The following is a 14,674-nucleotide window of genomic DNA, read 5'->3' on the forward strand; positions in this document are numbered from 1 at the left end:
CTCATAGCTGTTCACAGCAAAACCCCTCTAGCTTCTACTGACAATTCTAAATGTCATGTTTAGGAAGACTGTTCATAAGAAAGATACAGCTTTTGAGACAATCAGTATAATGGCATCTGAAAAAAGTGCTACCAACAACATTCTGAGTATCCTCTCAAAATCTCACGTCACCTCTTTATATTTTTAGCCACATGGTAAAAACTTCCAAAACTAACCACCATCCAGAAGTAAAAATTGTTCTAAACATTCTATTATTAAATATAATAGAAGCATGCTTCAATTATTCTTAATTTCAGTCTGTTGCTCTGTTGATATTATTAATACAGTGAGAATCAATATTGAACTTCATAGCTCCCTACCTCTACACGTCAACAACAACAACAACCACTTTTGTTTCCCTTCTGGTGTTTGTGCATGTATTTCAACAATAATTGTTGCTTGAAGGTATTTACAGATATAAGGGACAACTTCAGAGATTCTAAACATATGATTTCATACATTCAGAAATTCATTGACTCTTTGTCTAGTCTGAATAGTGATATCATGTATTGAGACTGACAGCACATGTCAGAACCCTCGTATCCTAAGCTCTATTTCAATGTATTAACCCACACTGAGGTGTTTCATCTTCTACAACAGTTATGTGAACAGCTGATGGAATTCAGAAACATACTGAAAGTAACATCACATGTATAAAAATGCTTACCTTGAAAACCACTGTTTTGATTTAGCACTGACCACATCTTCTCTACCTTCTTAGCTATGTTTTTGTACTTATATAAAAAATTAGTATTTTCTTGTGAATAAACTAAACTATTGAAATAATTTTGGTTCTAGTGAACAAGCTCTTTATAAGTGTAGGCTTCTTCTCATACACAGATAATATACACTTTTCCAGTTCTCCTCATTTGGATTGATAAGGCCTCGTTGTCCTGCACTAAGACTTTTCTTAACTGATATCAGTGAAGATAGTGACTGCATACAGAGCTAAAAGCAATAACTAGTCTTTGCAGAATCAAGGCCAATATAAAAGCTCTGTCAGTAAAACATAATAACAGCCTAAATTCTGCTACAAATTTAGTCCCTGTGTAGTGGTCTTTAACTCACCAAGTGAACTTCCAGAGGCAAACATTTTCTGCACATAGCACAGCACACAATGAAAACTAAAAACTTCAGCAGTAAAGAGAACAAGAACACGTGAATTCTATTACCTCCATCACTCACTAAGAATTCAGGCTATGAAATAAAAAATACTTATCTTGTATTACCCTGAAATAGCTCTGTGACCTGAAACACTGCTACTTTTGGATCAGCAGGAGACAATAAATGTCAGAATTCTAAGGTTTTAATAATGAATGATGGTCTATTGCCTACAACTTCCTCCAAAATAACACAGACATCTCCCATTTTAAAAAGCAGTTGCTAGGTTTCTCTTCTGAAGAAGAATTAACTAACTCTAGAAGCTCTTGTCAGACTCTGAACACAAATAAAGCTCTCATCTTTTATGCTTGTCACAGCAGGAAGAAATTCAGAATACATTGGCTGCTCTCAGAAGACAGTGTACAAACAGCAGAAAAATGTTCCTAATAAACTTGAAAAGTGCTGGAATAATACTGGACTCCTAAGTTGTGAACAACTGAGAATTAGTTCCAGTATATTTACATTTTGGGAGACAGTAATTGTGTGCAACAGTTCTTTCATTACTATGTCTTTATCTCTGTGAGTACTGGCTACTATACAATACCTTATGAGATTAGCTGCAAGATTAGGATGGTTTTAACTCATTTGTGTAAAATTAGAGGGAATTACTTGAAAAATTGTGATAGCTGCCTTATTATGGATTCTTGTGGTTTGCAACATGACAACCTGCATTACATCAAAAAGCTGGCCTAAGGCACAAAGTAACATACTGGGAATGCAGACTCAAAGGCACAACAACTTTCTTGAAACAAGTGTTTCGAAGTCACTGAAGCAGACAAGAGCAGAAGCACGATATGACAGTATGAGGTGTGTTTTGTTTGTTTCAGTTTTTTCGCAAGGGTTCCCACATGCTTTTTAACTAATTTTGCCTGAAACCATAAAAAAATGAAGTGGAATTTATTTAAAGTAAGCCTGCTAGCTGCTTACCTGTAGTTCCAAGGAAAAGCAGGACTGTGATCCAGTATGTCCAGAAGAGGATAAGCACAAAGAATGTCCAAAATGGCTGGAAGACTAGCAGTGGCAGGTGAATGAAGACCTTGCCGGCCACGTGGAACAAGGCAATGGTGAGAGCTACTCGTTTGCGCATAATTAACATTATCAGGAACAAGATAACCTAGAGGAAGAAGTTTCCAAATCATATTTTAGAGAATTCAAAAATAAGCATGCTACCATTTTGCACAGCTAAGATATTCAGGCACAGCAAATTAGCACATGCTTTATCTGTTAAGATCACAAGATCAAAACATAAAACCTCTATCACCTTATTCTAGTGATATATTATTTTCAAAATTATACACTTGGAGAACTCCAATCTCACAATTATATATTTGAATCATCATCTGCCTCAGGCTGACAAGATTAGACCAGAATTTATTCTCAATTATATTTTTAAAACCAGTGAAATCAGCAAAATTTAACAAATAATACCATTTAAAATTTGTAATTGAGCATGGTGTGATGGTCTTGTCATATATGCTAGCCCAACATTGTCAATATTCGGTAGCAAAGTCAGTGACTCTGAAACAAACAGCAAGGCCTAAAGAAGATAAATTTGTTTAGTAGTCAGTGTTAGTGTTTCAGTTAACAATAATACTTCTGTAAATGGAAAAAGTTTGGGAACAACCAATTTTAGAAGCAGGAATGGTCTAAGGACTTTCAAATAAACTGAAATTACTAAGTACCTCTGAACTGGGAACCTAATAAAAATCTCCTAAGTGAAACTAAATTGGGAGACCAATCTTGTACCTATTCTTGGAAGTCCCTGTGGACATTTTACAGCAGACAAGAGTAGCTGCAGGGTTAAGAACTCTCTCCTGACTCAAAATCAGATATTAGGGAACAATGCCTGGTAATACATACACATAAAAAATCACTGCAACATAGAAATAAAACTCTTTAAAATATGTGTGCAATATAAACTTTTCACCTGAATTAAAAAATAGAGACCACCAGGATGACAGAGCAAGAAAATAACACTGTCATTAGCAAAGCATACCGTGAAGACTGTAGCTGAAATGGCATAAATCAGGAGAGCCTGAAGATTGTCTTTGGCTATTTGAGTCTCAACAGTACTGGCAGATATTCGTTGCTTAGCATAGAGCCACCACAGGACTCCTGTACCACCTGTTTTAGAGAAAAAATACAAAGGATAAATGAAGGATGCTCCTTCTATGTAACACAGTCATATTACCAAGTAACACAGAAACTAATAAGTTTCTTCTTTTTACATCTAATCTAGTACAGAATACTCAGGGGCACTGATGCTTAACCCAACAGGAACTTCTGAGAAGGCAGAAGTGCGTAGCTCTCCTCTGTTGCCCTCTTCTCAAGTGGAGTTACTCTTTCCACAGTCTCACCCCACTGTGACCCCTTAAGAGACTTGCAGTTCTTTGACTCTGTGTTTTAGGGTGAAGTGCATGAAAGGACTAGTGACATATAATGTGAGATAGCTTCTCCCAACCTCTGTTACAAAATCCCAGCATTATGGAACAGGCTGCCCAGGGGGGTTGTGGAGTCTCCTACTCTGAAGACATTCAAAACCTGCCTGGATGCCTTCCTGTGTAGCCTCATCTAGTTGTTCCTGCTCCAGCAGGGGGATTGCACTAGATGATCTTTTGAGGTCCCTTCTAAACCCTAACATTCTGTGATTTTGTGATTCTGTGAATACCATTGTCCTATTCTAGCTACCTTTCTCAAGTGCAACTTTTCTTAAATACAGGACTCCAGCCCCTTAGGGAGATAAGCTTTCCCCTCTGATACATTTTTTTTTTCCTCTTTTGGGTACCCTCCTCTGTACTGTTGTTATTTCTGAATCAGCTGCACAAGCTTATCTAGAGATCACAAGTCTTTGTTGAAGGTACTCCATTCAGGTCTAAAATGGAGGATGCTCTTTTGGCATCTCTTAAACAAACAGTGAATACAGAATACGCAGCATGTATCACAAATGTCATGTTCTTATTCAGTCTGTGTAATGGATGCAGTATTTTTAGAACATAACAACAGATGGCAATAAAATAAGTCATTCAATTCTCTCACTCAACATAGTTGCTCAGCTTCTAAAGAGAATAGAAATGAGAAAAAACAATTGTTTTTTCCTTTTCTATGATCACAGATCCTGAGACCCGTAAGCAGAAAAAAAAAGTGATCCTGAAAGAACATAGATGGTCTGCTGATTTTTCTTCCACCCCTTGCAGTCAGGAATTGCAAGACTTAAGTTGCTAGTGCTTCCTAATTTGATCACTCTACTTTTCTTCCTTCTCTACAATCACCCGCCAATACATTTTGGCTTAGTTACTGAGTATCAATAACAGAAAATTTTAGTTTTACAAATGCAAAAGTTAATGTGATAAAACAAAGCTATTTTCATGCAAGTTACCTAATTTTGGATGCAACAATCTCTGGGCATTCCAAAGATAGCATGGCTGGTTGCATTTCATACATAATCTAAGTTACGCAGGACTTTCTGAGTCAAGTGGAAATACAAGGATTTGATTAGAAATACCCAGAAAAGCACCTGTGCTTCCTCTCCTCAAGAAGAGATCTTAGATACATCTACAGAGCTACTCAGAGGACTGAAGGGGCTGAGGAACATGTCAGGGTTGTATGAACATCTCTACATCTTAAGGTCCCCAGAGGCTGCATATACAGTTGCCCTTTGATTCCTGCATGCGCGATACACCCAGCAGGTGGGTATGCCATCAGACATACCCAGACTAGCTGCCTTGCTGACGTGTTTGGAAAGCAGGTTAAGAAGCAGGCAACGTTTGGGGATGTGCTACAAGTCCTGTGAGGAATATCCCATATTGGTATGTGGGCTGTAGTGAGATAAACTGACAGGAAGCTTGACAGTCAAGTAATGGTGTGTAGCAAATCTCTAAGGAGCAATGTATTATCTGGGAGAGGACTGCAATTACAAAGGTGGTATTCTTGACACTCATCTTGCAAGGGACTCAAAGGAAAGCTGAATGGAAATGCATGGTCTAAGATCTGTGCAGGACGCAGCTGGTCTGAGGACACAGAACACAAAGACTAGAACTGGGCACTCAGAACCTGGGAGACAAACAAGACTTACCGAGTGATCCCAGAATGACAAGAATTGTTAAAATCCAGACAAGTACTCTTGAAATGTACCTGATTATAACCATCAAAATCATGGACAACACTGCAAAAGAGACAAAATAAGCAGAGCAATTATTTCAAGTAGAAATAGCCTTCCTAATTCTCCCACTGCACTAAGATAACTGCCTTCCAACAGAATTTTTAGACAGATTTATTTTCTGAGGCTTACAAACTTGCTGCACTGACAGTGAAGGAAATTAGGCATCTCTACAACTTCTGCTTTGATACTGTTGATTAAAGCAAAGGAAACGTAAATACGTTTAAATGGTACATTAAATACAAGACATAATGCGTACATACAGACAGACATGTATTTAGACAATGATAAAACAGACAGCAAGACATGATTGCACTCCAAGTCTGGTAACATAAGCACACCTACTGAGGACTAGAGCAGAATTTGCACTCAAATACACTTGTCAAACAAGTGCAGATAATGTAACAGCTGTGTATTCCAAAATGTCATGCCGATAAAGAATAAAAAAAATTACTACTCCATTTTCAACATTCAAAATGAGTTCTTTAGCAAGCTTTGTTCTTATAGTTGCACTGCCATTCAGGAACTGCATGTTAAAAGCTAGATATGATCTCAGCCAACTGAGATTTAGTAAGTGGTGTCTCTTAAGTGCACACACATATTTTTGCATATACGTATTTGTGTGCAGCAGTTACATGAAAAACACTGGAACCTGCCTTTCTGAATCACACAATCTTACCTATTGCTTAAAAGTAAAGAAATGCTCTTTAACTATGAACATATGAAAAATACTTTTAAATCAACTGTCTGTAAAACTCTATACTAACTTCTGACTCTAATTGAACAACAGCACTGCTAATCAGCCACTGGCTTTCAGATTCAGAATAGTCTTTCTACCATTATTATCAAACACTGCAACTGTCAAGAATAAGCAGGCTTTCAGTTACAGTTGAAAATATACTAATTTTTTTTTTTTTTAAGCATCCTCTTAAAAAAATAAAAAAATCGCAACGGCCAACTGAAAACAAAGGACCTCTTTATCTAGTACAGATTCAGAGTGTTTCTTTCTAAACCCACACTCCTCATACACTTGGCTGGTATCTAGAGCCTCCTATTTTAGGATTCCAGATTTTATACTTTGTAGGAGTAAAATAGATTCATTAGGAAAGTAGTTTACGTGGGTAAGTAGCATTCCACCTTCATTCACAAGACTTCGTTAAAACAGCACTTCACTCTAGTGCAATGTGTCTATAGGCCAGAGACATAACTATAGAAATGGTTCAGCACCTCTGTACTGCTGGGAATTTCCAACTCTTCAGACAGGCTGAGATTTTCAAAGGCCTGAAGTTTAAGTGGAAGAAGGGGGTAGCATACAATACAGCAAATGGGCACCTAAGTTTCTGGTTTTGCCTGCACAATTACGTGAAGTGAAACAAAATGCTCTACATTCTAGAAGAGGGTGCTATTGTGCATTTCTCACCCTGTCCTTTTTATTTGGAAAGGGTTTATTTGGACTTGGGTTGTCAAAAAATGAATATTACAAATGGGAAAGGAGAATATTATAATAAAAATTAGGAGAATGGGGATGGTCTGTTAACTATACCAAAATTGATGCTGGCTAATCAACAGCCACATATCATCTATCTCATAATCAGTGGAGGAGGAGAAAAAACAGGAATTCATGTGTATATTGCTTCTGAATACGTTATCCAGCTGTAAAATAAAATTTTAAAAAAGCATTCTGGACCATTTTCTAAGGGCTCTTTGCTATCGTACATGGATTTTGCTCATACTGTGGTTAGAGGGTGTTAACAATCTCCTAATGCAGTACTAAGAAATAGCTAGTAATGAGAAAAAAAATTACCTAGTGATAACAAGCAAAGTCCCATTATAATCTCTTTGCTGGTCATAACTCCACTAATCAGCCTGTGTAAGACACTACTGTCACTGACAAAGGTGATCAGGGCCTCTGCAAACTTGGCATAGCAGGAAATGTTCACAGGAGCACAGCGATGGAAGAATGGAATAGGTGCACTGGTGACACAAGAAAAAAAAAATCAGAAAAAAAAATTACTCCTACTTAATATAAATGCCACATCAACAAACAAATGAAATGTGAATAGATGCAATCATTCCACCCTCATAACATCATAACCAGAAACCATGTGTTGAATGCACAAGTGCTGCTGGAATGAGGATGATCATAATGGGAAGTGATGTAGTTCTTACAAGTAACCTTGTGAAGCTGAAGCGCACAGTCCAATAGGAAATTATTACACTCCCACCCTTAAACAGCAAGTCTCAGAAAATACATGTTCCTATTTCCACGGAGCATCGCTCATTGAAGTGTCAGGTGGTGAACCAGCAGCTGAAGCAATGCCTTTCACTCATGTTAGAACAGAATACTGGCCCATATTTGCAGCAAAAGATATCCCAGAATGACAGTACTCTTCTTGCAAGCTTACATTTTATGCTAAGACATCAGCACTTATAAATGCTGCCAAGCAAAACCAATGTATCTCTTCTTAGTCTTTCTCCATACTAAACCTTCTCTAGTATTGAATATTACAATCACACAGTCTACTTTCATTAGCTTTGTTAAAATCATGCACTATATTCTTTGCAAAACATGCGAAAATGACTCTATTATTTCATTATTCCTGAACTGTTTTGGAAGCATCCTCCCCAAAAATACTGGTGTTATGCATTAAACTTTGCTGGATGCTCAACAGAAACCGTTACGTCCATCAGAGGAAGATACAACAGAGCAAAAACTTCACTTTAAAGGTGGGTAATTTTGTTTTCCAAATGTTTTCCATTAAGTAGTTGCCTTTCTTGCTCATAACTATATCAGATCTCAAAGTGACCTACTACACCTTTTGATCTATCTTCCCAATTGCACTTAAGACACATGTTCCATGAATTGCATGTTACTTTCTGTAACTGAATCCAATGAAAGAAATGCCTTTCGTATTAAGTCAGTCTTATCTTCTAACCTCCGTATTTGTGTCACGCTGCCCAATCTCCCTTACTTAAGATTTCAGCGAATTATAGCAGCAATGCACATTATCTTTCGTAGCTTCCCCATTTCAGCCATGACCAGCAGTTTTCTGGACTCAATAACCATTTGTTAAGCCCAGGCCAGTACAAAATTGTGTCATTTTAAACATGTAGTGAATAAACCAGCTGTCTCAGGTGCATCCTTTATGTACATTCTTTTGGGGGGAAAAAAAGATCACATGATGGATATCATGAGAAGGTAATTATTCTGTACAGAATTCGGCAGAAACTATGATCACCTGCCATACCTTGGTACATAGTAGACCCTACGTTTTTGTCTGAAGTAACTGATGATTGCAAAATATCGTTTCAAATTTATGGTGATGAGTATGTAAATGCATTTGGAGATGCTCATATTGATGGTCTACTTTTGGGTAGTGATGAAGACAGCAGTTAAGCACAGCAAAGTAATTTTGACCTAGTCACAGCTGTTAAAAACCAAACTAAACCCATTATGATGGCTGCCCTATTTAAAAGATGGCCCATGTATCATCTCAGTCTCTTATGACATAGCCTCTTCTGGAATACGCAGCATAATGCATTTCATTATCTGCAGTAACACTGGAAATGATGGAAATTGGAGAGGTTTATTTAATGGTCAACTGCTCCAGCTTTGCAGAAAACCCAGCAAATTTAGAAGTTGTCAATATCAGTAATGAAACTCAAATTTTGAGCTTGGAGTAGGCAAAGGACCCTCCTTCCTACATCCAAATACAAAACTATCCATTTTGAAAAGGGGAACTAATGGGATGAAAATACTGTTGGAACATACTTCCCAACAGATGCTTTTTGAGTACCAGTTTATATTAGTCATCTAATGCCCCTTAAGCTATAGCAATTTCCCTATACATTTTAAGTTACTTACTTTCATGTGCAATAATTAATTTCAAATTTTGTTGTATTTTTTTTTTAAATAGGTTAGTAGTTCCTACAGGCCATCTTAAGTAAGTGGGACTCCTGAGAATCCACCTTTTGAGATCTACTGCTCTTTCAGTGGTTCTGACTGAATGAACAGGCAACGTAAGTGTCTTGCTTAATAAAAACTACAATAATAGATATATTCTCCACAACCTGTGCTATTTTAAATGGGCTCTTGATTTTAACTTGGTATACTACATACTGAAATGGAATTACAAGTTTCTGAGAATAACAATATGATGCTTAATCATGGACAAGAGTAAAGCCAGCAGATGACGGTGTTGAAAACTGTATCTTTAAAGCAATATTCAAATGAAGTTAAAAGAACTATTTGATTGTCCATGTACTAGATTTCAGAAGAGTGTTCTCCTCTCATTACCACATCCGGGCATTTACAGCAACCTGTGTGTGGGGAGCCTGGTTGGAATGCCACTGCTAGGTGTTCTTCATAACCTCTACAGGGAAGCCCCTTGCTGCAGCTCAGCTGGTTGATAGATAGATGCTGCAGGGAAAAGCTGGATTGTTTTTTCTCTAGAGTCCTCTAAAGAGCAAAGTCATGCTCTGCTGAGGCTGAGATATGCTAGGCACAGTTTCCAGAAGAAACATTATCACTGGCTGCACTGCTAGACTGTACAGCTGTGTCAAAGTTGGCCATAATGCTTTGCGCCAGAGGATCAGATTCCATTGAGAGATAGAGCCTCAAGTGAACAGCGTGAAGAAGGACAGTCATCAAATAGAAAACATCAAGGGACAGTCCTCACAGCACACACCACGTCCACCCCATGGACCTAATGGGAATCAGATGATGGTTCACACCTCTGACAGACAAAGTCTGAAAACAGGAGTGTTAGTTAAGTCGTCCCTGAATGCTTCAGCCTACAGACTGTTGGGTTTTCATTTGCTTGTCTCCACAGGATTCTATGTCCCCTCCATATTACACTAATTTACTCAAATAATTTAACTACACTAATCTGAAAAACGAAGTGGTTTACACATTCAATATTGGTCTTTTGTGCCCTGCGGCATTAAGTTCAGACTTTTCACTCTCAAATTATTCAAGCATATTGTACATTTTATTCATCCCAAATAAAAAAGGGGAAATACTCCACCTACACAATAGTTTTTAAAAATTAATTCGAGGTAGTTTTTGTGAGGAATTTACATAGTGTCATTAGAGCTCTGACACAGTGTTCCATCCTCTGTTTTCTTATTATGTTATGTTCATTCAGACTGAATGACATGGGAACACATAGTGAGAAAAGTCAGTGTAAGATTTAATTTGTTTTTGTATTACAGCTGTAACAGCTGGTTAGTGCAATGGAACATTAATTTGCTGTGGGGAAAAATAAAGAAAAAAGTTAATATTCTAGCTGCTACTTATTTTCACTACAATACAAAAAAATTATTCACTGGAGAGGGTATGATACAGACAAGAGAGATGTAAAATCAGAGTTTCCAGAACAGACACAATTATAACATTTAATAAAATCATAACAGAAAACTGTGCATAGGAAAAAACTCTGCAGTTACAACCCACTACTGAATATGTTTGAGAAGATAAACTTTGAGAAAACACATGATTCTTCTTGAGTGAGTGGAATTACTCACAGAAGGGTGTGCAAAACAGCAAAGAGATGAGATTACTTCTTTTCTCAGCAACACTCATCTCCACAGTTCCAGCCAGCACAGCTAGCAGAGTTTCTGGAGCTATGAACTTTTCTATTCTACTTCACAAAAAAGCAGTCTAATATATTCTTTTAAACAAAAAAACTTAAATCAATATGTTTAAAAAATACTCTACTCTGCTCTGGTGAGACCCCACCTGGAGTCTTGCATCCAGCTCTGGAGCCCTCAGTACAGGAAAGACATGGACCTGTTGGAACAGGTCTAGAGGAGAGCCACAAAAACATTCAGAGAAATGGACCACCTCTCTTATGAGGAGAGGCTGAGAGAGTTGGGGTTGTTCAGCCTGGAGAAGAGAAGAGAAGGCTCCAGGGAGACCTTACTGTGGCCTTTCAGTGCCTAAAAGGGGGCTATAAGAAAGATGGGTACAGACTTTTAGAAGGACCTGTTGGAAGAGAACAAGGGGCAATAGGTTTAAACTAAAGGAGGGGAGATTCAGGCTGGACATGAGGAAAAACATTTTTACAATGAGGATGGTGAAGCACTGGCCCAGGTTGCCCAGAGAGGTGGTAGATGCCCCATCCCTGGAGAAATTCAGAGCCAGGCAGGATGGGGCTCTGAGCCACCAGATCTGGTTGAAGATGTCCCTGCTCATTGCTGGGGGTTGGACTAGATGACCTCTGAATGTCCCTTCCAACCCAAACCATTCTATGACTATGCAGCTCTCTTTTTGGTACTTGACTATGATCTTATTGGTGATTTTGGGACTGAAAGAAGAAAAAATGAAGCAATTTGCTAAATTTGACTGGCTAAGACAAAGTTTAAGAAGTGAACACCGCAGAGAGCTGCATGTCAATAAATCCTTTTTCCTCCCAAAGATCCAAAGTGCTCTATAATTGTCGCTGATCTACACTGCTGACAGACAGTTGGCTATATGGTGAAAGGCAGTAAAACAGCTGATCCTCATCACAGTGTCACTAATGTGAGACAGAAGAAAATTCAAAGATAACAGCTCAATACTCTCAATAACAACATGCACAGATAGTTTGGGATTTTCTTTGAGAGCTGCTTTTACAATCCTTTAAAAACTTGTCGCAATAATACACTAAAACATCTGTCTGTAAGACAGAATAAATCTGTACTGCATATTTTCTAAAGAACTGTCAGGAGCAAAACAAATCTCTGCTCCCTGCACCCCCAATCAGACAAGATGCTAATATTACCTCTCTGGAACAGGATATTTAGGACATAATTTGGCAGCCCTTGGGTCTGTAGTGTATTCTGATGGCTGTAGTTCATAGCTACACAGAGTGGATCCTGTTGAGAGAAAAAAAAAAAAAGATGAGAAAAAAATTAAAATCAAATATTCCTATTATTTGCAAATGGTATTAAAACTGATAGTAGGTCCTGATTCTACAGCTCCTTGGTGTTACTGCCATGAAGTTATGCTACAGTTCCTTCTGTAATGGAACAGTGAATCAAGCCCAACACAAGCTTCAGTGTAACAGAATGACACTCCATCTAGCTACGGATCTTCCAACATTTTTGTATTCAAGTGGAAAAAGATAATTAATTCACAACACAGTGTAAAAGAGAAGAACACAAAGCGCTTTGAAGACACCATCCCTTGCTACTCCATCATGCTTTTTCTTGACCATTTTTAGTGCATGAATATTGCATAAGACAACATTCATTATAGAAAGAAAACACTCAAGTGTTTGTGGTTTTGTTGTTGTTTTGGATTTTTTTGTTTGTGTTTTCAAAGTATAGCTGATCTATAGACTCCAGGGAGAGGAAGAAAGGAACTGAACTGTTTGTTAGAAAGTTAGCTGAAAAATAACACAAGCTCTGCATTAGGTGTCCAAAACTTTTACAGAAGCTGAACTGTCTCCATAAACAAACTGGTATAGCACAATAAAGATCAAGTTGGTCTGAATACATCACCTTTACTTTCTTCTTTTCCAACATTATAAACTAAGGATATTTTTATCATCCCTACAAATATTCAATACTTTCCATTACAGAAGTCTCATATCCAGAATATTTTGTAGCAACAAACTGGATCTGGATAATACATACACTTTTACCCAAATTAAATCAAGACTTTTTACAAATAGACTTATCTTGGTGTGCATGACAACAAACAGAAGTATTATTTGTAAAACTTGTAGAGTATTATTTGCAGAAATCTTGTTTACTATTGCCACATTGCTACTACCTCTGTGAATATACATCTTCTATTTAGAGACTGAAAGAGAAGGTAAGATAGCAGCTGAGTAGGCTATCCCAGGCAGTTAAAAGCAGAAGGAAAAAAAATAAATTTAAATATCTGCAGTCTTCTATTTTGCTTTGGATATAGAGCAAAAGCTAAGTTATACAGATGGTCAAACGCCAGCTGAACATGAGCCAGCAGTGTGCCCAGGTGGCCAGGAAGGCCAACAGCATCCTGGGTTTTATCAGAAATAGTCTGGCCAGCAGGACTGGAGAACTGATCGTGCCACTGCACTCAGCGCTGCTGAGGCTCCACCTTGAATCCTGTGTTCAGTTTTGGGCCCCTCACTACAGGAAAGACATTGAGGTGCTGGAGAGAGTTCAGAGGAGGGCAACAAAACTGGTGAGGGGTCTGGAGCACAAGTCTGATGAGGAGCGGTTGAGGGAACTGAAGCTGTTTAGCCTGGAGAAAAGGAGGCTGAGGGGAGACCTCATCGCTGTCTACAACTACCTGAAAGGAGGTTGTAGCATGGACGGTGTTGGTCTCTTCTCCCAAGTAGCAAGTGATAGGACAAGAGGAAATAGCTTCAAGTTGCACTAGGGAAAGTTCAAATTGGATATCAGGAAAAAATTCGTCATGGAAAGGGTTGTCAGCCATTGGAACAGGCTGCCCTGGGAAATGGTTGAGTCACCATTCCTGGAGGTGTTTAAAAGACGCATAAATTAGGTTCTTAGGGACACAGTTTAGAGGTGGACTTGGGAGTGTTAGGTTAATGGTTCGACTCTTAAGATCTTTAAGGTCTTTTACAACCTAAATGATTCTATGATTCTGTTCTGTGGCTCTATGACAAGAAGTTCTATAGGAAGAAGTGGGAAGGGCTGTAAGTGGAGAACTGTATACAGATTGATAACACTGAATGTTCAGTCCCAGCTTGGTAATTTTGCCATTCAACACTACCAGTGTTGAACCACAGTTTACGTATTTTAGGCAGAGGACCCCACATCTAAATAAGCCTAAGGGACACAGCTGATCTCTGGTTCCTTGTGACTTCAGCAGCTCAGGCAGAAGAGCAAAAAGGGTAGGCTCTGCTATGGCCAGGCAAGGAGCTTCAAGGCTCTTTGCACAAATGTGTATCAGAAGACCTTTTGTTTGGGTCACAAATGTAAGCCAAGCAAAACCAAATGCCACATCGTGATCTGCACACAGGTCACAAGCCATTCAAACAAGACTTGTAGACCAGGGTAACCCAACAAACCCCTGACGCTGGAGGAAACTGGAGACACCTCGCCACATCCCTCTGGAATCCCACTGCATGTTCCCTCCTGTCATGCAACAGAGCAGTGGATGACACTGGCTGCCATTGTCATCTCTTACCTGGGAACTGCTCCTGGGGCTCCTTTGGATCTCCTCCCTTCTGCTGTCTACCTCACATAGTGTCTTTCTTTAGATTCCATGACACGCAGAAAAATATTTTCATGGAGCTTACCATGTAAGGGACATTAACCATCCTGCATCTAATTAAACTACCAGTTCCAATGCCCATAAGATTTATTTCTCCTTTTGTC

At 38.5% G+C, this 14,674-nt stretch overlaps 1 protein-coding gene across 6 annotated transcripts in view; it reads right to left on the reverse strand.

Moving 5' to 3' along the window:
* SLC44A1 (solute carrier family 44 member 1) overlaps window positions 1-14,674 on the reverse strand; it is a 68,545-nt gene that overhangs the window by 17,512 nt on the left and 36,359 nt on the right. For all 6 annotated transcript variants that reach the window (XM_071801990.1, XM_065860371.2, XM_071801992.1 and 3 more), the window contains 5 exons: window positions 12,121-12,214; window positions 7,161-7,330; window positions 5,273-5,362; window positions 3,197-3,324; window positions 2,128-2,314 (listed from right to left, as the gene is read on the reverse strand). In XM_071801990.1, coding sequence (XP_071658091.1) covers window positions 2,128-2,314; window positions 3,197-3,324; window positions 5,273-5,362; window positions 7,161-7,330; window positions 12,121-12,214 — 669 coding nt within the window. The remainder of the gene's footprint in view (window positions 1-2,127; window positions 2,315-3,196; window positions 3,325-5,272; window positions 5,363-7,160; window positions 7,331-12,120; window positions 12,215-14,674) is intronic.

Source organism: Patagioenas fasciata, chromosome Z (genome assembly GCF_037038585.1).
Source record: "Patagioenas fasciata isolate bPatFas1 chromosome Z, bPatFas1.hap1, whole genome shotgun sequence".
NCBI classification, from domain to species: domain Eukaryota; kingdom Metazoa; phylum Chordata; class Aves; order Columbiformes; family Columbidae; genus Patagioenas; species Patagioenas fasciata.